Below are 25,114 nucleotides of genomic sequence, written 5' to 3'. Positions count from 1 at the left end.
GGATTCTTCCATGGTCTAGCTTTGGAGCCTAGTGCTCCTTCAGTATGCTAAACAGGCTCTGTGTCTGGGGCTGCCATGGTTCAGACTTTGTTAAATTTTTTCACACATTACTGATATATAATTTTTTAAAAAAACTAGAATCATAGTATACTTATGTATTGCAATTTGCTGGAAAATTAAAAAAGACAAAAAACCTTACACCTTGGTTATCTTCCAATTAACCAGGTGTGCTAGTTGGTACCCAGCAAAACATCACCATTCCCATTCTGACTCAAACATAACTGTTCACAAGCATTTCTTATATTGTGGTTTCTTTCTATTGTCATGGATTTTGGGCTCTAGTTTCTCTGGGGCCTTTTGTTAGCCACAGACACTGCAGTGATAATTTTTTGTCTGCTGCCATTATGAAAAGCTGATTTTAAAAAAATTATTATTTTTAGAGAGAAGGTCTTGCTACTTCTGGTACCATTCAGTTTTTCCTAATCATTTGCGGGACAAGAATGAAGATGAGATTTAATCTATGATCGGAGAAGCAGAAGTTGTAGCTTCGTGCTATGTGATTCAGGCCACATAGGCATATTCCTCTCAAGGCTGAAAATATTTTAAACTTCCAACAGTTTTAAGTTTAAATTATTTAATTTCACATCATGTTGCGCAGGACATAGTGCAGGGGCTATTCACAGGCATGATCATAGGGCTGTACAGCCTCAAACTCCTGGTCTCAGGTGTTCTTCTTGCTTCAGCCTCCAGAGGAGCTGGGACTATGGTTGCATGCCACTGCACCCGGCTTGCAAAACTGATTTTTATTTTCTTTTCTTTTAAAATGTAGTATTTTGAATAGGCAAAACATTAATATGATTTTAAAATATGTAAATACATTCAGTGAAAAATTTCTCCCCAGCTCTGTTCCTCATCAATCCCTCTGTCCTGTTTCCATTTCACCCTTCCCTTAGGCAACTACATAGTTAATAGTTTCTTGTGGCTCCTTCCAGAATTCTTTCTAAACACAAATATGAATATATACATGTCTATAAACATATTCATTAAGGCTGTAATTATGAAAATACAATATGCATTTGGCCAGGTGTGGTGGCTCACACCTGTAATCCTAGCACTTTGAGAGGCTGAGGCAGGAGGATTGCTTGAGCCCAGGAGTTTGAGACCGGCCTGGGCAACATAGTGAGACCTCATGTCTATTAAAAAGTTAAGAAATTAAAAAAAATGCAGCTAATAATATTTTTGAATCAGTCATTGGAAAGTTTATTTCTTTTGTTTATTGTTTGTTTGTTTTTGAGACAGAGTCTCGCTCTGTTACCCGGGCTGGAGTGCAGTGGCAGGATCTCAGCTCACTGCAAACTGCCTCTCGGGTTCAAGCGATTCTCTTGCTTCAGCCTCCCGAGTAGCTGGGATTACAGGTGCCTACCACTATGCTCAGCTGATTTTTGTATTTTTCGTAGAGACAGGATTTCACCATGTTGGCCAGGCTAGTCTCAAACTTCTGACCTCAGGTGATCCATCCACCTCGGCCTTCCAATGTGTTGAGATTACAGGTATGAGTCACTGCGCCTCGCCGAAAAGTTTAATATGTAGTTGAACATGGATTCAAAATTATGGCTGGGCATGGGGTGGCTCATGCCTGTAATCCCAGCTACTTAAGAGGCTGAGGCTGGAGAATTGCTTGAACCCGGGAGCCGGAGGTTGCGGTGAGCTGAGATCACGCCACTGCACTCCAGTCTGGGTGACAGAGTGAGACCCTGTCTCAACAAAACAAAACAAAACAAAACAACAGAACAGAACAGAACACAACAAAACGTTACCCGGGCATGGTGGTGGGCACCTGTAGGCAGAGGTTGCAGTGAGCTGAGATTGCGCCACTGCACTCCAGCCTGGGCTATGGAGCAAGACTCCATCTCAAAAAACAAACAAACAAAACCAAAATTCTGTCTGTCCTTTTTAGGTTGCTGGAAATTAACAAAATAAACATAAATGCAAATAAAAATATGACACCAGTTGAATTTGAATTTTGGATAAACAACACTTTTTTATGTATAGCTATGTCCTAAATATTGCATGTAAGTATTGCATAAGATGTATATTGCAACATGAATACTTGGGACGTACTTATACTAAAACATTCTTCATTGTTATCTGAAATTCAAGTTTAACTGGGTGTCCTATATTGTTTCCAACAACTGTAACATAACCTCTTGGCATCTACTTGTAGGAATTTTGTGAAATTTAGAGCCAATATATGTAAACTAGTTATCACAAAGCCTACCACATAGCAGGAGATAAACAATAATAATAATAACTAATAATGAGGAAAGTTAATCTCATTTGGGGCATCTGGATAACCTGTGAATATTGGCAATCTCTCTTTCCATGCCATAGGTCATAGATAAGGAAGCAGGACCGGAAGAGTCTACACATGAATATTAATCAAGGAAGGAGATATTTACAATTTTATTCACCTAAACCTTTGCATGAAGATTTTTTATTGTTAAACAGGCATGGTGGCCGCCTATAATCCCAGCACTTTGGGAGGCCAAGGCAGGAGGATTGCAACATGGTGAGACCTCTACAAAAAAAAAAAAACAAAAAACAAAAAACAAAATTAGCCAGGTGTGGTGGTGTGCACCTGTAGTCTCAGCTACTCAAGAAGGCTGAAGTGGGAGGATTGTTTAAGCCCAGGAGGTCGAGGCTGCAGTGAGCCAGGACTGCACCACTGCACTCGAGTCTGGGCAACAAAGCAAGACCCTGTGTCAAAAAAAAAAAGATTTTTTTATTGTTAAAATACTCGCATATTTTCCAAATCTTTACAGTGTCAAAATTCTTTACATTAGTAACTTCTTCATTTTAAAACTTGAATGAAAACTTCAAAGTTATATTTACTTCTTTCAAATATGATTTCAATCCTAATTAGAAAACCACCTTCATTTTCTCAAGGTAAATTGCACCATCCACAAATGTTCCAGTTTCTTGTCTACCTAGTCTCTTAACTTTGTGTTATCTAAACTTGTTTATAATACTCTCCTGAAACCGCTGTTGAAGGTTACCAGGCCCTATTACGACGATCTCCTTCCTGCCTTCTTTGTTTCAGTTCTATTATTCCTTTCAATTCATCCTTGTTATATGAGTTTAACCTTTCTACAACACAAGTATCATTATATCAATCCCTCACTCAAAAACACCAAACGAAAACGAGTGGGATGAAAGGTGGGAGGCAGGGTGAAGCCAGATTATGGTGGCCCTTGCAAGTTGAACTTCAAGTGAGAAGTTTTTGAGAGGGGAATAACATGCTAAAAGGCATTGTTTTACTTAGATCATGCCAGTAACTGTGGGCGGATGAATTAGAGATGGCAAAGATCGGGGTAATCAGCGGTCGTAGGGATTAAGTATACTGTGCTGATAGGAAAGTCTTTCTCATAGGGCCTGGGCGTGCCAGAGAAACATTACCTTATTGAGAGGTTCATAGTTTTAATTAGTAGAATCCTAATTTTGTTTGAGCTTAGAGGGTTTAACATATATACAAAATGAGGCAGTTTAAAGTATAGCAATTTGATTTTAGGCGTAAAAGCTATTATTTGAAGCACAAAAGAGTTTCTGTGCAGTAATTTTAAAGGATTGCTGAGTCACTTGGGCATGTGAGACCTTGCCCAGGAACATCTGGCTACTTACTTTAAAAGCCGTGACTATACTTAGCTGCATATAAAAGTCCTTTGGTCCTTTCCTCTGGATTCCAGGGCAGATGAACCAGGCAAACAATGTTTCAGCTATTGCTGTAAACTTGCAGGAACCTCTGCTTCTTAAGTACCTTTTAAGCTTCCAGGACCTCCCTACCAAGTAATTACCTTGCTAAATTGTAAAGAACTGTAAACCCTTTCTCCCAGATCCCTATGGCCTATTCCAGGGAATAAGGGTTAGCAGAGGCAGTATTCAGGCTTGCTTTGTTCTTTTTCTTTTTGTTTCTTTTGTTCTTTTTGTTCTTGTTCTTTTCTCTTTCTTTCCTTCCTTCCTTTTTTTTTTTGACAGAGTTTTGCTCTTGTTGCCCAGGCTGGCACGATCTCGGCTCACTGCAACCTCCGCCTCCTAGATTCAAGAGATTCTCCTGCCTCAGCCTCCCAAGTAGTTGGGATTACAGGCATGTGCAACTATGCCTGGCTAATTTTGTATTTTTAGTAGAGATGGGGTTTCGCCATGTTGGCCAGGCTGGTTTTGAACCCCTGACCTCAGGTGATCCTCCTGCCTCGGCCTCCCAAAGTGCTGGGATTACAGGCGTGAGCCACTGCGCCTGGCCTTTGTTCTTACACATATAGTAAGATTGTATTCTCTAGGTAAGGAGTTTCTTGGTTAAAAGGAAAAAAATCCTAGTCTTAATTGCCCTTTAGAACTAGGAAATTTGTCTTTAGACCAAAACAGCAGGAAACAAGAATCGAAAGGAGTTAAAACAAGTGTAGAGAGATAGGAGAACCGAGGAAAGAGGGAATGCTCAGAGAATTCAGTGCCTGGAAATCTAGAAGCATGAATTACTAGATTTTCCCAACCAAAAATGATGAGACTTTGCAGATTGCTGTTTCAGAAAGAGGGGAGTTCAGAATAAAGGTTTTAAGAGGAAATGGGAGAGCTGGTAGTAGAAAGCAGAAGTTTTTTGTATACTCTGTTTTGTTTCTCACTTCCTGTGAGCACAACTTCGTTACCACCTGCAGCCTGTGCTGTCTTTTCACCTTTTACTTTTGAACTGTTCAGTCTACCCATCAAAAGATGGGTACATTTACTTCCTGCAAGTCTTCACTGAAGATTTCAGATTCTATTTCTTTCTCCATTCCCTGAAATATTAGTGAGTTCAGTCACAATCACACCATTTAGCATATAATAGTTGTATCAAAAGAAGGCTCGTCGCCGTCGCTCACGCCTGTAATCCCAGCACTTTGCGGGGCTGAGGCAGAAGGATCACTTGAGCTCAGGAGTTCAAGGCCAGCCTGGGCAAAAAAAATTGTCTCTAAAAAAAAAAAGAAAAAAGTGTGAGCCTGCTTCCTTCCAACTAGGCAATGTAATTCTTGAATTTGGAGACTATATAAAAATATATTGATATAAGAAATCTATATTTATATAAAATATATAATATATAAATATATAAAATATAAATATATAAAATATATGATATATAATTATATATAATATCTACATAAAATATATATATTTTTTGAGACATAGTTTTGCTCTTGTTGCCCAGGCTGGAGTGCAATGGCACGATATCGGCTCACTGCAACCTCTGCCTCCCGGGTTCAAGAGATTCTCCTGCCTCAGCCTCCCAAGTACCTGGGATTACAGGCATGCGCCGCCACGCCAGGCTAATTTTTTTGTATTTTTACTACAGACGGGGTTTCTTCATGTTGGCCAGGCGGGTCTCAAATTCCCGACCTCAGGTGATCAGCCTGCCTTGACCTCCCAAAGTGCTGGAATTACAGGCGTGAGCCACTGTGCCTGGCCTGGAGATTATATTTTAAAGTTATTTTGAATACTCCCTGGAAAAGTTCTTGTTCATACTTATACCCCTAAGTCAAAAGATTTGTCAAATATTCAAGAACAATCAATCACTTAAAAATACTGTATAAAAGTTTCTATTTCGGCATACTTTACTTTTACTTAACTAAATTTTCAAATAAAATGTAGCCACTTTTATGATCTCAACAAGATCGGTCATTCCTATAGCGGAGTTGAAAACTTTCAACTTATTCACAATTATCAGAAGAATGGGGCAGCCCCCACAGAGACTCCCAGCAATGAATTGTAAAATTCAGTCTGCATTAAGTAGCTTCCTTACAATCATCCCGATGGTAAAAGTGTCAAATTTCGCAAACACCTGGACAAGGAAGTGAAATGATCATCTAATAACGCAGTTGACTCATCTGTCAAGCGAGTGGGCCAGGGTCCCTGAGCTCACTACCCTCAGATTCTAACTCCAGCTTCACATCATTAGGCGTAAGCAGCCAATTGGGCCGTCTGGGAGCCGTGCATCCTGGGAGTTATAGTTTCCGGCTCCCTCCTTCAGACTACAAGCTCCACAGAGCCGCGGGAGGACGGTTAGCTGGTATTATTAGCAAGCAGTAAATATGGCGGTGGCGCGCGTGGACGCGGCTTTGCCTCCCGGAGAAGGTAAGGCGATCCCTACCCCTGAGTCCTAAGGTTTACTTCATGGAGCTGAATTAAATAGTGGAGAGCAGAAAGCGTAGGTTTAGATGTGCGGTGCTGGACCAGCTCTTTGGATGTGGATCTGTGGTCGTCGCGGAGGCGTGCTACCCTCTGGGAGTTGTAGTTCACCTGCTGTGCCCAGCTCTCCGGCGTCGCGGTGAGGGCCGAGCGGGGGACTACAGCCCCCAGAAGCCTTCGCGCGGCCTGGCGCCCTGGCTCCCGCGCTTCCAATGCTGAGGAGGCGGTGGATTTCGGAATGCGATGACCTTTCTTGACCATTTACTTTGAGTCCTGGGTGCCTAAGCGAAATGTTCGGGATCTCCCTCTTTCGCTTCACACATCCCCCTCTCTTCTTGGTTCCTGGAACGATCAGAAAACCTTCCCTCAGAGACCGCTGCCTAGTCTGGCTTTGAACCCTTCCTCGGAGGTGGCCAGTGGCCGTGATAAAATCTAAGGGATGTTCCAGAGCCCTCAGTTCTGTACTCCTTGTTCTTGCACACGGGTCCTAGGATCGATTTTGGTCGCTGCCCAGTAGAGCACAGGACTGTGGGTGCTTCTGTGGCCTGAAGATACCTACCTCTTTGGGGCGCCGGACGCGAGCTCCTTTTGTTTTGGTTACAGCTCCGAGGCTTGGCAGCAGTCAGTCCTCTAAATCGGAGACAGGGCCCAGGGGTCGAAGCCCGTCTTCATGGCTTAGACCAGGAGTGCATTTTATGGGAGCCGTAAATTCTTGGGGGAAGAGTTGGTGGATGGTTCTCAGACCTCTCTGTCGACCCCTTGGAATTGTGTACAAAGGCTGTGCATTTTCTGAGACAGCACACCCCTTTCATCAAATTTTCAGAGGGACTCACGACTCCTCACATGCTAAGAGCCATTAGACAACGGGAAAACGTTGAAATCCTCCAGGAGAGCAATCTGGCATAATTATTTCCTGCAGTAGTCCTAATCTGGGTGTAAATTTGAAATTGGCCGTTTCTCTGGCCCCGCCCTCTTTGGAGATCGGCTTTTCTTAAACCACACCTCTGAAGCCCACCAGGGCTACTTAACTGTTAATAGCAGTTAGCATTTACGGAGCACTTTGTATGACCCAGACGATGTTCTCAGTCTTTTTTTTTTTTTTTTTTTTTTTTTTTACATTATCTCATTTTCTCTGTAGAACTACATTTATAAGGCAGGCATTATCCCCACTTTACAGAGTAGAAAAGTGAGCCCAAAAGAAATCAATAATTTGCCTAATATACACAATGGTTAACTGGTGGAGCCAGGGTTTGAACGTCTGTGTTATACTAAAGTGCTTTATTGAGTGCCCTGTGGCAGGAACGGGGCTAAGTACTATTCACATGGTTTCTCTTTTAATTCTCATATCAAGCTAGCGAAATGGGTGTATTATCCTATTTTATGGGAGAATTAGTTGAACTATACTTTGATTTTCAAAATCACAGTTTGGGCACTTTAGGATACATTGGTAGTTAGGCTGTAAGCTGGTGGATCGCAGTCAAAAGTTTAGTAACATTTAAACAATAGTATCATTACTTAGGCACAACAAATGGAAGTAATCGTTCATATTTAAATGTGAAGATTTCCAAAGTATCTCTTAGCAACTTGAGGAGAATATCACACATCTAGTTTTAATTTGATATTTCTGAAGAAAAATGAGTAATTCAATCTGGTCATTTAGAACTCAAGATTGCTTTAATTTTACAATGTTGATATTTATTATGCTCTACTGTTTTTTAACTTGAAATGGTATAGAGATTTTATAATTCCACCCCTATGCTCAGCTGTTGTACATGTTTTATTTTATTTGTGTTTTCTAACATTTCCGTTTCTTTTCAAGGATCAGTGGTCAATTGGTCAGGGCAGGGACTACAGAAATTAGGTCCAAATTTACCCTGTGAAGCTGATATTCACACTTTGATTCTGGACAAAAATCAGATTATTAAATTGGAAAATCTGGAGAAATGCAAACGATTAATACAGGTGGGTATTGCAATCTGGGAAATAGTTACATAGGATCAATTTATTATTAAACAAAACAATAAAATGACCTGACAAAATGTGCAGGCCTAGAAAGCAGTCATTGTTGCCTTAAATTTTTACATGACAGTTTCTTCTGAAGATGAACATACATGTACTACATTGAGAGTAGATTAGAAAAAAAAAAAGCATTGTTAAGAAAAGGAAGCATTTTATGTTGGCAAAATACTGTGTTACTAAGGTAACCTTTTACCTCATGATGGGGTAAAGAGTTCATTCATTCCTTCATTCAAGAAATGGTTACTGAGTCCCTCTTGTATGTCTGGCACTGTATTAAGTTTTAACTGAGAGTTTAACACTATTCTTGTGGAACTTACATTCTCAAGTTGTTGCTGTGTTAAAAATGTCTTAGTAGTTGGAGGAGGTCTGATCACTCAGCTTTATCTGTATTTTCTATTGCCCAGGAACAATAACAAAAAACTGATAGTCATACTGTAGAATATTTAGACAATATATGTGAAATGTACAAAAGGAGTTTGTGAGTGTTTGGCTGTCTAAATAAACCTTTTAAATCACTTTAATGTGAAATATTTTATATATGTTATTCCTAAAAATAACAATATGTTTCCTTTTTACAGTTATCAGTGGCTAATAATCGGCTGGTTCGGATGATGGGTGTGGCCAAGCTGACGTTGCTTCGTGTATTAAATTTGCCTCATAATAGCATTGGCTGTGTGGAAGGGCTAAAGGAACTAGTACATCTGGAATGGCTGAATTTGGCAGGAAATAATCTTAAGGTGAATGGTTTATTTTTGTTTACAAAACTATTCTGCATAAAAAAAATTCAAGCAGTGTAGAAATAAGTCAAATTAAAAAGTGAAAGTACCCACCCACTCTCCAGGGATAATCTCTGTTAAAATAAACTAAAAATAAATCTCATTTTGAAACATATAATATGACATAATATTCTTTTAAATGTGAACAAAGAATCTATATTGTACTTAGAAAAAAGTAGATCAAACCATAGAGTGTTTAGGAGGGAGACTATATCATGCTGAATTAAGCTTTAAGTAAATGTTTAATGCTGTAAGGGAGAATATACAGTTTTAAAAGTTAGGAGATCTGAATTCTAGTCCTACTTCCACTACTTAGTAACTATGTAATTTTGGGTAAATTAATACATATTTCTGTGTCTTATTTTTTGGCATGCTAGCTGAGAGGACTAGATTTACCAATAGCTGCCTTTTATTGAGCCATTAATGTATATGAGCTACTGTTCTAAGCATTTATCAGTATTAACTTATTCAATCTCATGGCAGCCTGTGAAGTAGATATAGACATTATGTGTGTTATAAAGGTGAAGAAGCTGAAGCACAGAGAAGTAACTTGTTCAGGGTCACACATCTAGGAAGTCTCAGGGCCAGAATGTAAATCCAGGCTGTTCGGTTTTAATCTGAACTTGTAAACTCTGTTCTATACCACCGTCATATATTATTACTGTGGTTTCTGTTGTTTTTTTTTTTCGACGGAGTTTTGCTCTTATTGCCCAGGCTGGAGTGCAGTGGCACGATCTTGGCTCACTGCAACCTCTGCCTCCTGGGTTTAAGTGATTCTCTTGCCTCAGCCTCAAGAGTAACTGGAATTACAGGCGCCCACCCACCATGCCTGGCCAATTTTTTGTAGTTTTTTAGTAGAGACAGGGTTTCGCCATGTTGGCCAGGCTGGTCTTGAACTCCTGACTTCAGGCTGTCCACTCACCTTGGCCTCCCAAAGTGCTGGGATTACAGGTGTGAGCCATAGCGCCTGGCCATTACTATGGTTTCTTCAAGCTGTAAAGATCTTGGATGGTATGAACTACTTGGTAGCCCTCTACTCATAGAGAGTTAATGAAAGTGTACATTTACAACCTGACAATCTACTAAATTCTGTTAGTACTGCCCCTTTTCTCTTGCTAAGTTCTTCTACTCTGCTTCTGATAATAAGAGGAGGCAAGACACTCTTTCAGCTACAAAGAACTAGGGAATAATTTTATTTTTTGATTTTGTTTTCATTAAATAATGTGATGCTTTTCTTGTGATAGGCCATGGAACAGATCAATAGCTGCACAGCTCTACAGCATCTCGATTTATCAGACAATAACATATCCCAGATAGGTGATCTATCTAAATTGGTATCTCTGAAAGTAAGTATGTTTTCTTTGTCATTTGTGAAGTTTTATAGCAAAATACCAAGAGAAAGTAATCTTATTGACCTAAAGTTAGCCTGCCGTGTATGAGCAGATTGCTTTCTTTATGATAAGAATTATGGGCTGGGCATGGTGGGTCATGCCTGTAATCCCAGCACTTTGAGAGGCTGAGGCGAGTGGATGGCTTGAGCTCAGAAGTTCAAGACCAGCGTGGGCAACGTGGCAAAGCCCCATCTCTACTAAAAATACCAAAAATTAGTGGGGCATAGTGGTGTGAACCTGTAGTCACAGCTACTCAGCTAAAGCAGGATTAGTTGAACCCAGGAGGTGGAGGTTGCAGTGACCCGAGATCGGGTTACTGCACTCTAGCCTGGGCAACACAGTGAGACTCAGTCTCAAAAAAAAAAAAAAAAAAAAAGGAATTATGTTAGAATACCAGAAATTAAGTATGAAACTTTTTGTTGTTAGTTCTATAACTCATTTATTTGATGTGAAACTGGTCATTGTAGTTAAGGTTTATTTACCATTCTCTGAACATGATGGAATTCCCTCTATGCCCAACCAACCAATGCTAGTAGCTTCAGTTATTACATAGTACATAATCTTTGGTGTGGTTGAGATTAATCATTCCTGAATTTGAGTCTGTCTTTATTTTTTTTTTGAGACAGAGTCTTGCTCTGTCACCCAGGCTGGAGTGTAGTAGTACAATCTCACTCGACCTCCCAGGCTCAAGTGATCCTCTCACCTCAGTGTCCCGAGTAGCTAGGACCATAGGCATGTGTACATCACCACACCCAGCTAATTTTTTGAGTGTTTGTAGAGATGAGATCTTTCTCTTTTCTTTTTTTTTTTAGATGGAGTTCTGCTCTGTCACCCAAGCTGGAGTGCAGTAGTGCAGTCTTGGCTCACTGCAACCTCTGCCTCCTGTGTTCAAGTGATACTTCTGTCTCAGCCTCCAGAGTAGCTGGGATTATAGGCGCCCACCACCACACCTGGCTAATTTTTTGTATTTTTAGTAGAGACAGGGTTTCACCACGTTGGCCGGGCTGATTTTGAACTCCTGACCTCACATGATCCTCCTGCCTTGGCCTCCCAAAGTGTTGGGATTACAAGCGTGAGCCAGTGCACCAGAGATGAGCTCTTACTATGTTGTGTAGACTGGTCTCAAACTCCTGGACTTTAGCAGTCCTCCTGCCTCAGTCTCTCAAAGTGCTAGATTTACAGGCATGAGCCACTGACCTGGCCGAGTCTGTTTTTTTTGTTTTGTTTTGTTTTGTTTTTTTGAGACAGAGTTTTGCTCTGTTGGCCAGGCTGGAGTGCAGTGGCGCAATCTCGGCTCACTGCATCCTCTGCCTTCCAGGTTCAAGTGATCCTCCTGCCTCAGCCTCCCGAGTAGCTGGGACTACAGGTGCATGCCACCACGCCCAGCTAATTTTTGTATTTTTAGTAGAGATGGCATTTCACCATGTTGGCCAGGCTGGTCTCGAACTCCTGACCTTGTGATCCACCCGCCTTGGCCTCCCAAAGTGTTGGGATTACAGGCATGAGCCACTGCACCGGGTCCCAAGTCTGTTTTTTTTTTTGACATTCAGAATTGCTGTTTTTAGAGTAATAGGTATTAGTTAATTGTCAAAATTAATTTCACTTAGAAAAAAACATGTAGCATATAGCACTTTTTATGGAGGGGAGTGTATCATGCAGTCAAATAAGTAACAGTTGAAATCACAGTCTTGAAAAACATGTAGAACGTTTTAAATATTGTTGCCTCATTGGATATTATTACCATCAGATATATTCATTAAACCCTAGAAGCAGTATCTTAGTTCACTTTTTCCCAGATCTTCAGCAGAAATCATTTTTAGCAATAATTATTCTAAACAATTTGATGTAGCCAAATGCTGTCCTAATAGATGCTAAGAGAATTCAAATGAACCAAAGATGATTGAATTTTTTTTTTTTTTTTTTTTGCTGGCATAGAAGCCTATTTATCTGATCAGAATCCTGGGTGTTCAGTTTTGGGTTTATTCCTGGTTGTTGCTGACTTAATGTGAGTCAGCTTTATCTGCAAGTAACACATTCTACCTCCCTTTATTTTTTAGTTACCTAGAGAATACAGTTGCAATTATGGATGTAGGTTATCACTCCCTCTTTTGGAAAATTTGCTTTATATGTGGTTGTTTTAATTACTTTTTTTTAAAATTTGAGACACCAGAGTCTTGCTGTCACCCAGGCTCGAGTGCAGTGGTGCAGTCATGGCTTACTGTAGCCTCGACCTCCTGGGCTCAAGCGATCCCCCTACCTCAGCCTCCCCAGTAGCTGGAACTACAGGTGCACCCCATCATGCCTGGCTAATTTTTTGATTTTTAGTAGAGATCAGGTCTCACTATGTTGCCCAGGCTGGTCTCAAACCCCTGGGCTCAAGCAATCCTCCCTCCTTGGCCTCCCAAAATGCTGGGATTACAGGCATGAGCCACCACACGTGGCCTCTATTTTGATATTTTAAAAGAAAATGAACAAGTGTGTTAGAAATTGCTCAGTGTCTCGTAACTTAAATCTCACAGCATGCCTAGTTGCTATGCCAAGCATGTGTTTTTGGACAAGTCTTTAAAATATTGTGAGCTTAGGATGTTGGTATGAAAACAGAGAGTTGGACCAGAAGATCATCGAGGACCCTTGTAGCATTAACAGTCTTTGATTTGTGTGTGATGAGAAATATAATAGATTCCTTTATTCTTATATGTACCATTTTGGTGTTGTCACAATAGGCCAATTTATTTGTAATCTTTTCATTTGTAATTCATACTGTTTTTACTTTCAAGACCCTGCTTTTACATGGAAACATCATCACCTCTCTTAGAATGGCACCTGCTTACCTACCCAGAAGTCTTGCTATACTTTCTTTGGCAGAAAATGAAATCCGAGACTTAAATGAGGTAAAATTTGAGGGCATTTTGTGAGATTCAGGAAGCTGGAAATCCTAGGAAAGACACAGGAGAGGGTTGTGAGCTTATTTTTATACTGTGAGCATCTTGGAAGAAACTGCCATTCAGATGAAATGCTTGGCTCTAGATGATCGTTATTTTTCTTTCCATTTTTCCTTAGTGTCAGTGGGTCATTAAGGTCTAATTTGCTTTGTAAAGCTGTAATTGTGATTCCACTGGGAGGCGATTGGTTGTAGAGGGACATCTACGTTATAAGGGTTTATAAGACTCCCTGTCCACCTTTCCTGGCTGCTGGGATGTTTTCAAAATAGGGTTATTTCTGCTAGGAAACAGTGCTGATACTTGCCAGGGAATTTTGTGCAGCAGGGACAGATGGCTATATTGTTGAAATTTTGGAAGTCAATGGACACTTGTCACTTTTCAGAACAAGAGAGAAATTATCACATTCTCAAATGCTGCCAAAGATGTGTAATCAGTGGAAACCTTGTGCTTGACACTGAATAGTCCTTTTGTTCAACAAAGATATCTTTTGTTCCAGATCTCTTTTTTGGCATCCTTAACTGAATTGGAACAGTTGTCGATTATGAACAATCCTTGTGTGATGGCAACACCATCCATCCCAGGATTTGACTATCGGCCGTACATCGTCAGCTGGTGCTTAAACCTCAGAGTCCTAGATGGATATGTGATTTCTCAGAAGGAAAGGTAAACATGCGCTCTTTAACATCACAAATGTTACTGAAAAGACCATTTCTAGTTTACTACAGATTAATAGAGTATTTCTTAAAATGTGCATTTAGAAATCAAGAGTATTAGTGCAGTCATATAGCAGACTATGTGCTGGTCATTTAGGATTTTCTGTCATTTCTAAAAAAGGATAAGAAATAAATATTGGCCTGGTGCAGTGGCTCATGCCTGTAATCCTTGCGCTTTGGAAAGCCGAGGCAGGGGATCGCTTGAGCCCAGGAGTTTGAGACCAGCCTGGGCAATATAGGGAGACCGAATCTCTAAAAAAAAAAAAAAAAAAAAAAAAAAAAAATTAGCTGGGCGTGGTGGTACACACCTGTAGTCCTAGCTACTTAGGAAGCTGAGGTGGGAGGATTGCTTGAGCCCAGGAATTTAAGGTTACAGTGAGCTATGGTTGTGTCATTGCCCTCTACCTTGGGTGACAGAGTGAGACCCTGTCTGAAAAAAAAAAGAAATCTTGGCCCCAGAGGTTGGAGCTAGTAGTCTTAGTGCCCTACGTACAACAATTTGATTTCTAAAAGTTCTTTTTTTTAATCAGTTGTTTGGAGCTTGGAACATTTTTGCTTAGAAACCATCACGTTATAGATGCTGTGTAGGATCTCAGATCAGTCTCACAAAAGCTTGTAATATATTAATCTATCACATATACAAGGGCCGTATTTTTTATTCATTTTATTTTCTATTTATCATCCAGCCCCAAATGTCATGTAAGGGCAGTATTAGTAATATCTTACAATTCTCCAAATACTCATTATAATGGTAATTTTGGGAAAATGCAGAGTTTTAATTTGGAACTAGTAGCAGATGTGGTGATTGGTCCTCCTCTTTTTTTTATTTTATTTTTTTTGAGACCGAGTTTCACTCTTGTTGCCCAGGCTGGAGTGCAATGGCGTGATCTCTGCTCATCACAACCTCCACCTTCTGGGTTCAAGCGATTCTTCTGCCTCAGCCTCCCAAGTAGCTGGAATTACAGGCATGTGCCACCACGCCCAGCTAATTTTGTATTTTTAGTAGAGACAGGGTTTCTCCATGTCGTTTAGGCTGGTCTCGAACTCCTGACCTCAAGTGATCCGCCCGCCTCAGCCTCCCAAAGTGTTGGGATTACAGGCATGAGCCAATGCACCTGGCCAGGTTCTCCCCTTCTTATACCTGTGAAGCAGCAGAAGCAAGAATTCCCCCACCTGTAGATCATTAATAGTTTCTGTGGCTTGGACCTGGGATCCCTGCAGAATGGAGTCTTCTGGACCCTGGTACATGATCAGTGGAATGAGAGCTTTAGGGGAGGTAAGGAACTACGATATGGGAAGGAGGGAGTGGAATTGGGATAGTGAGAGTTGAGATGACTTTATTCTGTCTACTGTGCTTCATTTAACTTTTTTCTCTCAGTACATACACACATGCATTATGGACTCAACACATACATTCTCCCTCGCCTTTTTTTGTTCTTCTCTACTACAGACAGTAGTTACTTCAGCAGTTTCCTGATGGGAGGATGGGTGGTAGAATACAGACAGCGTCTCCCTTCTGCCTCTCTGCTGTTTTGTATAGTTTCTGAATAAAGCAGGGGGCCGTGAGGAATGGCAGCCAAGAGCTAGATAGTGGTGGTGGTGGTGTAGGGTGAGGGACATATGTCAGGTCTAGTTTGCCTACAGGAAAGGGTGGCTTTTCTTTTTCCTGTTGTGAATGTTGCTCTGAGAATAAACCTTATTTTGTTTCAAACTGTGACTAGTTCTAGATTTGGAATATGGGTTTACTTGGATAATCCTCTCTACAGTTGTTGACTTTTTCTATGGGAGTAGGGCTGGCAACATTTTCATGTCTGAGAGGCAGCATGGTGATGTGGGCAGAGATAAAGGTTTAGTGTAAAGAGAGACCCACAAAGAGAGATGAGACCTGGTTATGAGAAACAGGGGAAGGCTTCACTTTTTTCTCTGCTATCTATTAGCTGTGTGGCCTTGTCAAGTTCCTTAGGGCTTTTCTGAGCCTAAGTTTCCTCATCTGTAAAATGTGAATAGTGGTACTACCTAGCTTTCATGGATAGTAGGATTAAGGATGATGTATAGAACATAGGACTGGTCATATAGTAGGTGCTTAATAAATGATATTATTATATAGGGATAGAGACTAAAGGTTGAAGAGTTTGTTGAAACTAAAGAGAGTGTTAAGACAAAATATTTGTTGATTGGATAAATAATGATAAAAAAGTCTGTGTTTCTGTACTGTGGAAATGGTTTTATTCCAAGTGACTTTAAGGTGAATCTGAATATTTTTTGAGCTTTCTCCTAATGCTTTGCAAACATTTAATTTCAGAGACTTCAGGAGATAGGGAAGAGTGGGCTCCCACCTGGGGTAGCCTCTCTCTCTGGGGTTGTCCTACACTAAAGTGTGGGGGGGGTGGCTGGCAAGATGGCTGAATAGCAACAGCTCCGGTCTGCAGCTCCCACTGAGATTAGCGCAGAAGGCGGGTGATTTCTACATTTCCACCTGAGGTACCTGGCTCATCTCATTGGGACTAGTTAGACAGCGGGTGCAGCCCATGGAGGGTGAGCAGAAGCAGGGTGCGGCGTTGCCTCACCTGGGAAGCGCAAGGGGTCAGGGAACTCCCTCCCCTAGCCAGGGGAAGCCGTGAGGGACTGTGCCGGGAGGAACAGTGTACTCTGGCCCAGATACTACGCTTTTCCCATGGTCTTCGCAACCCCACACACCAGGAGATTCCCTCCGGTGCCTATGCCACCAGGGCCCTGGGTTTCAAGCACAAAAGTGGGCGGCCGTTGGGCAGACGCCAAGCTGGCTGTAGGAGTTTTTTTTCATATCCCAGTGGCGCCTGGAACACCAGTGAGACAGAACTGTTCACTCCTCTGGAAAGGGGGCTGAAGCCAGCAAGCCAAGTGGTCTAGCGCAGAGGATCCCACCCCTACAGAGCCCAGCAAGCTAAGATACACAGGGTTGAAATTCTTGCTGCCAGTACAGCAGTGTGAAGTCGACCTGGGATGCTCGAGCTTGCAGGGGGAGGGGCATCTGCCTTTACCGAGGCGCGAATAGGTGGTTTTCCCCTCACCGTGTAAACAAAACCTCCCACAAGTTCAAACTGGGCAGAGCCCACCACAGCTCAGCAAAGCTGCTGTAGCCAGACTGCTTCTCTAGATTCCTCCTCTCTGGGCAGGACATCTCTGAAAGAAAGGCAGCAGCCCCAATCAGGGGGCTTATAGATAAAACTCCCCATCTCCCAGGGACAGAGCACCTGGGGGAAGGGGCAGCTGTGGACGCAGCTTCAGCAGGCTTAAACGTTCCTGCCTCCTGGCTCTGAAGAGAGTGGTGGATCTCCCAACACAGCCCTTGAGCTCTGCTAAGGGACAGACTGTCTCCTCAAGTGGGTCCCTGATCCCCATGCCTCCTGAGTGGGAGACATCTCCCAGCAACGGTTGACAGACACCAGCTCCGGCTGGCATTTGGTGAGTGCCCCTCTAGGATGAAGCTTCCAGGTGAAGGAACAGGCAGCAATCTTTGCTGTTCTGCAGCCTCTGCTGGTAATACCCAGGAAAACAGGTAGTGGATGTCCAGCAAACTCTAGCAGACCTGCAGCAGAGGGGCATGACTTAGAAGGAAAACTAACAAACAGAAAGGAATAGCATCAACATCAACAAAAAGGACGTCCACACAGAAACCCCATCCGAAGGTCACCAACATCAAAGACCAATGGTAGATAAATCCACGAAGATGGGAAAAACCAGTGCAAAAAGGCTGAAAATTCCAAAAACCAGAGCGCTTCTTCTCCCGCAAAGGATCACAACTCCCAGCAAAAGAACAAAACTGGACAGAGAATGAGTTTCACAAATTGACAGAAGTAGGCTTCAGAATAATAACAAACTCCGTTGAGCTAAAGGAGCATGTTCTAACCCAATGCAAGGAAGCTAAGAACCTTGAAAAAAGGTTAGAGGAATTGCTAACTAGAAAAACCAGTACAGAGAAGAACATAAATGACCTGATGGAGCTGCAAAACACAGCACGAGAACTTTGTGAAGCATACACAAGTATCAATAGTCGAATTGATGAAGAGGAAGAAAGGATATCAGAGATTGAAGATCAACTTAATGAAATAAACCGTGAAGACAAGATTAGAGAAAAAAGAATGAAAAGGGGTGAACAAAGCCTCCAAGAAATATGGGATTATGTGAAAAGACCAAACCTACGTTTGATTGGTGTACCTGAAAATGACAGGGAGAATGGAACCAAGTTAGAAAACACTCTTCAGGATATTATCCAGGAGAACGTCCCCAACCTAGCAAGACAGGCCAACATTCAAATTCAGGAAATAAAGAGAACACCACAAAGATACTCCTTGAGAAGAGCAACCCCAAGACACATAATCGCCAGATTCGCCAAGGTTGAAATGAAGGAAAAAATGTTAAGGGCAACCAGTGAGTAAAGTCAGGTTACAAAGGGAAGCCCATCAGACTTAACAGCAGATCTCTCTGCGGAAACCCCACAAGCCAGAAGAGAGTGGGGGCCGATATTCAACATTCTTAAAGAGAAGAATTTTCAACCCAGAATTTCATATCCAGCCAAACTAAGCTTCATAAGTGAAGGAGAAATAAAATCCTTTACACACAAGCAAAGGCTGAGAGATTTTGTTACCACCAGACCTGCCTTACAAGAACCACTGAAGGAAGCACTACACGTGGAAAGGAAAAACCAGTACCAGCCACTGCAAAAACATACCAAATTGTAAAGATCATCAACACTATGAAGAAACTGCATCAACTAACGAGCGAAATAACCAGCTAGCATCAAAATGACAGGATCAAATTCACGTATAACAATATTAACCTTAAATGTAAATGGGCTATTAGCCCCAATTAAAAGACATAGACTGGCAAATTGGATAAAGAATCAAGAACCATTGGTGTGCTGCACTCAGGAGATGCATCTCACATGTAAAGACACACATAGATTCAAAGGGATGGAGGAATATTTACCAAACAAATGGAAAGCAAAAAAAAAAAAAAAAAAAAAAAAAGCGGGGGTTACAACTGTAGTCTCTGATAAAACAGACTTTAAACCAACATATATCAAAAAGACAAAGAAGGGCATTACATAATGGTAAAGGGATCAATGGAACAAGAAGAGCTAACTAGCCTAAATATATTTGCACCCAATACAGGAGCACCCAGATTCATAAAGCAAGTTCTTGGAGACCTACAAAGAGACTTAGACTTCCACACAATAATAGTGGGAGACTTTAACACCCCACTGTCAAAATTAGATCAATGAGAGAAAATTAACAAGGGTATTTAGGACTTGAAGTCAGCTCTGGACCAAGCAGACCTAATAGATATCTACTGAACTCTCCACACCAAATCAACAGAATATACATTCTTTTCAACACCACATCACACTTATTCTAAAATTGACCACATAATTGGAAATAAAACACTCCTCAGCAAATGCAAAAGAACAGAAATCATAACAGTCTGTCAGACCACAGTGCAATCAAATTAGAACTCAAGATTAAGAAACTTAAAACCGCACAACTGCATGGAAACTGAACAACCTCCTCCTGAATAACTACTGGGTACATAACGAAATTATGGCAGAAATAAATAAGTTTTTTGAAACCAATGAGAACAAAGACACAATATCCCAGAATCTCTGGTACACATTTAAAGCAGTGTGTAGAGGGAAATTTATAGCACCAAATGCCCACAGGAGAAAGCAGGAAAGATCTGAAATCAACACCGTAACATCACAATTAAAAGAACTAGAGAAGGAAGAACAAACAAATTCAAAACTAGCAGAAAACAGGAAATAACAAAGATCAGAGCAGAACTGAAGGAGATAGAGACATGAAAAACCCTTCAAAAAGTCAATTAATTCAGGAGCTGGTTTTTTGAAAAGATCAACAAAATAGACTGCTAGCCAGACTAATAAGAAAAGAGAGAAGAATCAAATAGACACAATAAAAAATGACAAAGAACATATCACCATTGATCCCACAGAAATACAAACTACCATCAGAGAATAAATACCTCTACACAAATAAACTAGAAAATCTAGAAGAAATCGATACATTTCTGGACACATACACCCACCCAAGACTAAACCAGGAAGAAGTCGGAGCCCTGAGTAGACCAATAACAAGTTCTGATATTGAGGCAGTAATTAATAGCCTACCAACCAAAAGAAGCCCAGGACCAGATGGATTCACAGCTGAATTCTACCAGAGATACAAAGAGGAGCTGGTACTATTCCTTCTGAAACTATTCCAAACAAGAGAAAAAGAGGGACCCCTCCCTAACTTATTTATGAGGTCAGCAACATCCTGATAGCAAAACCTGGCAGAGACACACACAAAAAAGAAAATTTCAGGCCAATATTCCTGATGAACATTAATGCAAAAGTCTTCAATAAAATACTGGCTAACCGAATCCAGCAGCACATCAAAAAGCTTATCCACTACGACCAAGTTGGCTTCATCCCTGGGATGCAAGGTTGGTTCATCATAGGCAAATCAATAAACGTAATCCATCACATAAACAGAACCAATGATAAAAACCACATGATTATCTGAATAGATACAGGAAAGGCCTTCGATAAAATTCAACACCCCTGACGGGGCACAGCGGCTCATGCCTGTAATCCCAGCACTTTGGGAGGCCGAGGTGGGTGGATCACGAGGTCAGGCGTTAAAGACTAGCCTGGCCAAAATGGTAAAACCCCGTCTCTACTAAAAATATAAAAATTAGCCAGAGGTGGTGGTGGGCACTTGTAATCCCAGTTAGGAGGCTGAGGCAGAGAATTGCTTGAACCCGGGAGACGTAGGTTGCAGTGAGCTGAGATCACGCCACTGCACTCCAGCCTGGGCGACAGAGCAAGACTCCATCTAAAAAAAAAAAATCAACACCCCCTTCATGCTAAAAACTCTCAATAAACTAGGTATTGATGGAACATATCTCAAAATAATAAGAGCTATTTATGACAGACCCACAGCTAATATCATACTGAATGGGCAAAAGCTGGAAGCATTCCCTTTGAAAACTGGCATAAGACAGGGATGCCCTCTCTTACCACTCCTGTTCAACATAGTATTGGAAGTTTTGGCTAAGGCAGTCAGGCAAGAGAAAGAAATAAAGGGTATTCAGACAGGAAGAGAGGAAGTCAAATTGTCTCTGTTTGCAGATGACATGATTGTATATTTGGAAAACCCCATCATTCCAGCCCAAAATCTCCTTAAGCTGATAAGCAACTTCAGCAAAGTCTCAGGATACAAAATCAGTGTGCAAAAATCACAAGCATTCCTATACAACAATAATAGAGAGCCAAATCATGAGTGAACTTCCATTCACAAGTGCTACAAAGAGACTAAAATACCTAGGAATACAACTTACAAGGGATGTGAAGGACCTCTTCAAGGAGAACTACAAACCAGTGCTCAAGGAAATAAGAGAGGACACAAACAAATGGAAAAACATTGCATGCTCATTCACAAGAAGAATCAATATTGTGAAAATGGCCATACTGCCCAAAGTAATGTATAGATTCAGTGCTGTCCCCATCAAGCTACCATTGACTTTCTTTTTTTTTTTTTTTTTTGAGACAGAGTTTCACTCTTATTGCCCAGGCTGGAGTGCAATGGCATGATCTCGGCTCACTACAACCTCCACCTCCCGGGTTCAAGCGATTCTCCTGCCTCAGCCTCCCTAGTAGCTGGGATTACAGGCATGCGCCACCACACCTGGCTAATTTTGTATTTTTAGTAGAGATGGGGTTTCTCCATGTTGGTCAGGCTGGTCTTGAACTCCCTACCTCAGGTGATCTGCCCGCCTCGGCCTCCCAAAGTGCGAGGATTACAGGCGTGAGCCAACGCACCTGGTCGCATTGACTTTCTTCACAGAATTATAAAAAAATACTTGAAATTGCGTGTGGAACCAAGAAAGAGCCTGTATAGCCAAGACAATCCTAAGCAAAAAGAACAAAGCTGGAGGTATCACACCACCTGACTTCAAACTACACTACAAAGCTACAGTAATCAAAATAGTATAGTACTGGTACCAAAACAGTTATATAGACCAATGGAACAGAACAGAGGCCTCAGAAATAACACCACACATCTACAACCCTCTGATCTTTGACAAACCTGACAAAAACAAGCAAAGGGGAAAGGATTCCTTATTTAATAAATGGTGCTGGGAAAACTGGCTAGCCATATGCAGAAAACTGAAATTGTACCCCTTCTTTACACCTTATACAAAAATTAACTCAAGATGGATTAAAGACTTAAATGTAAGACCTAAAACTGTAAAAACCCTAAAAGAAAACCAAGACAATTCCATTCAGGACATAGGCATGGGCAAAGACTTCATGACTAAAACATCAAAAGCAATGGCAACAAACGCCAAAATTGACAAATGGGATCTAATTAAACTAAAGAGCTTCTGCACAGCAAAAGAAACTGTCATCAGAGTGAACAGGCAACCTACAGAATGGGAGAAAATTTTTGCAATCTATCCATCTGTCAAAGGGCCAATATCTAGAATCTACAAAGAACTTAAACAAATTTACAAGAAAAAACCCCATCAAAAAGTGGGCAAAGGATATGAACAGACATTTCTCAAAAGAAGACATTTATGCGGCCAGCAATCGTATGAAAAAAAGCTCATCATCACTGGTCATTAGAGAAATGCAAATCAAAACCACAATGAGATACCATCTCATACCAGTTAGAATGGTGATCATTAAAAAGTCAGGAAACAGGCTGGGCATGGTGGCTCACGCCTGTAATCCCAGCACTTTGGGAGTCCCAGGCAGGTGGATCATGAGGTCAGAAGTTCGAGACCAGCCTGACCAACATGGTGAAACCCCGTCTCTACTAAAAATAGAAAAAAATTAGCTGGGTGTGGTGGCGCGCACCTGTAATCCCAGCTACTCAGGGAGCTGAGGCAGGAGAGTCACTTGAGCCCAGGAGGTGGAGGTTGCAGTGAGCCGAGATTGTGCCATTGCAGCACTCTAGCCTGGGTGACTGAGTGAGACTCTGTCTCAAAAAAAAAAAAAAAAAAAGTCAGGAAACAACAGATGCTGGAAAGGATGTTAAGAAATAGGAACACTTTTACACTGTTGGTGGGAGTGTAAGTTCAATTATTGTGGAAGACAGTGTGGCAATTCCTCAAGGATCTAGAACCAGAAATACCATTTGACCCAGCAATCTCATTACCGAGTATATACCCAAAGGATTATAAATCATTCTACTATAAGGACACATGCACATGTATGTTTATTGTGGCACTTTTCACAATAGCAAAGACTTGGAACCAACCCAAATGCCCATCAATGATAGAGTGGATAAAGAAAATGTGGCACATATTCACAATGGAATACTATGGAGCCATAAAAATGGATCAGTTCATGTCCTTTGCAGAGACATGGATGAAGCTGGAAACTATCATTCTTAGCAAACTAACACAGGAACAGAAAACCAAACACTGCATGTTCTCAGTCATAAGTGGGAGTTGAACAATGAGAACACATAGACACAGGGAGGGGAACATCACACACCAGGGCCTGTTGGGTGGGGGGCTAGGGGAGTGATAGCATTAGGAGAAATACTTAATGTAGATGATGAGTTGATGGGTGCAGCAAACCACCATGGCATGTGTATACCTATGTAACAAACCTGCACATGCTGCACATGTATCCCAGAACTGAAAGTATTAAAAAAAAAAAAAAAAGTGTGGGAAGAAGGAAGAGATGGGAGGGTAGCTCAACAGCAAATTTTTTTCCAGACACGTTTTTAAGAATTGTAGAAGTACAGAGCGAGACTCCGTCTCAAAAAAAAAAATTGTAAAAGTATCACATAATTAAGATATAGTTTTAAAATAATATTTTAAAATATCCTTATAATCACTTCAGAGAACAGGAAGAGAGCATGGCCGCACATGGTGGCTCACACTTGTAGTCCCATTACTTGGGAGGCCAAGGTGGGTGGATTGCTTGAGCCCAGGAATTTGAGACCAGTCTGGGCAATATGGTGAAACCCTGTCTCTACAAAAAAATACAAAAAATTTGCTGGGTGTGGTGGTGTGTGCCTGTAGTCCCAGCTACTCAGGAGGCTGAAGTGGGAGGATTGCTTGAGCCAGGGAGGCGGATGTTGCAGTGAGATGAAATTGCACCACTGCACTCCAGCCTGGGCAACAAAGTGGAAAAAAAAATACAACCAGCATCCAGAGATCCCCTTTGTTTCCCTCTGGTCGTAACTCCCCTCCTCACTAGAAGTAACTATTATGGTAACTTTTTAATAATTCAGAAAGATTTTTTTTTCCTGGTTATTATGGCATCTTCAACCAGCTTCTGCTAGAATATATATTTTGAAGACAGAGTGTCGCTGTGTTTCCCAGGCTAGAGTGCAGTGGCATGATCATAGCTCATTGCAACCTCCGCCTCCTATGCTGAAGGGACCATCCTGTCTCAGCCTTCCAAGTAGCTGGGACTATAGGCATACACCACTGTGCCCAGCTCATTTTAAAATTTTTAGTTTAGATAAGGTTTTGCTATGTTGCCTGGGCTGGTCTTGAATTCCTGGGCTAGAGCAGTCCTCTTACCTCAGCCTCCCAAAATGCTGGGATTATACATTTGAGCCACTGCACCCAGCTAGAATAACCAGAATTAAAATACTGATGGCCAGGTGCGGTGGCTCATACCTGTAATCCTAGCACTTTGGGAGGCTGAGGCAGGAGGATCACTGAGGTTGGGAGTTCGAGACCAGCCTGACCAACATAGAGAAACCCCGCTCTATTAAAAATACAAAAAAATTAGCTGGGTATGGTTGCACATGCCTGTAATCCCAGCTACTCGGGAGGCTGAGGCAGGAGAATCACTTGAAACCGAGAGGCAGAGATTACAGTGAGCTGAGATCGTGCCATTGCACTCTAGCCTGGGCAACAAGGGTGAAACTCCATCTCAAAAAAAAAAAAAAAAAAAAGACTGATAATACTAAGGGTATGGTGCAATTGGAAAGCTGATAAACCACTCTAGGGAACTATAAATGGTACAACTACTTTGAAAAACTAGAAGTATCTAC

The 25,114-nt window shown here is 41.4% G+C and overlaps 1 protein-coding gene across 7 annotated transcripts in view; it reads left to right on the top strand.

Moving 5' to 3' along the window:
• CEP97 (centrosomal protein 97) overlaps window positions 1-25,114 on the top strand; it is a 67,277-nt gene that overhangs the window by 21,205 nt on the left and 20,958 nt on the right. For 5 of the 7 annotated variants that reach the window (XM_058437570.1, XM_032150282.2, XM_032150278.2 and 2 more), the window contains exons 1-6: window positions 5,848-6,156; window positions 8,030-8,172; window positions 8,808-8,966; window positions 10,250-10,351; window positions 13,174-13,287; window positions 13,835-14,001. In XM_058437570.1, coding sequence (XP_058293553.1) covers window positions 6,114-6,156; window positions 8,030-8,172; window positions 8,808-8,966; window positions 10,250-10,351; window positions 13,174-13,287; window positions 13,835-14,001 — 728 coding nt within the window. In that variant the 5' untranslated portion in view covers window positions 5,848-6,113. Of the gene's footprint in view, window positions 1-5,847; window positions 6,503-8,029; window positions 8,173-8,807; window positions 8,967-10,249; window positions 10,352-13,173; window positions 13,288-13,834; window positions 14,002-25,114 lie in introns of those variants that run through there. The other 2 variants (XM_058437571.1, XM_032150279.2) reach the window with 2 other exon arrangements.

This window comes from Hylobates moloch, unplaced genomic scaffold (assembly GCF_009828535.3).
Source record: "Hylobates moloch isolate HMO894 unplaced genomic scaffold, HMol_V3 SCAFFOLD_4, whole genome shotgun sequence".
Lineage (NCBI taxonomy): Eukaryota > Metazoa > Chordata > Mammalia > Primates > Hylobatidae > Hylobates > Hylobates moloch.
The sequence above is the reverse complement of the archived record's forward strand: the minus strand, read 5'-3'. Positions and strand labels throughout refer to the sequence as shown.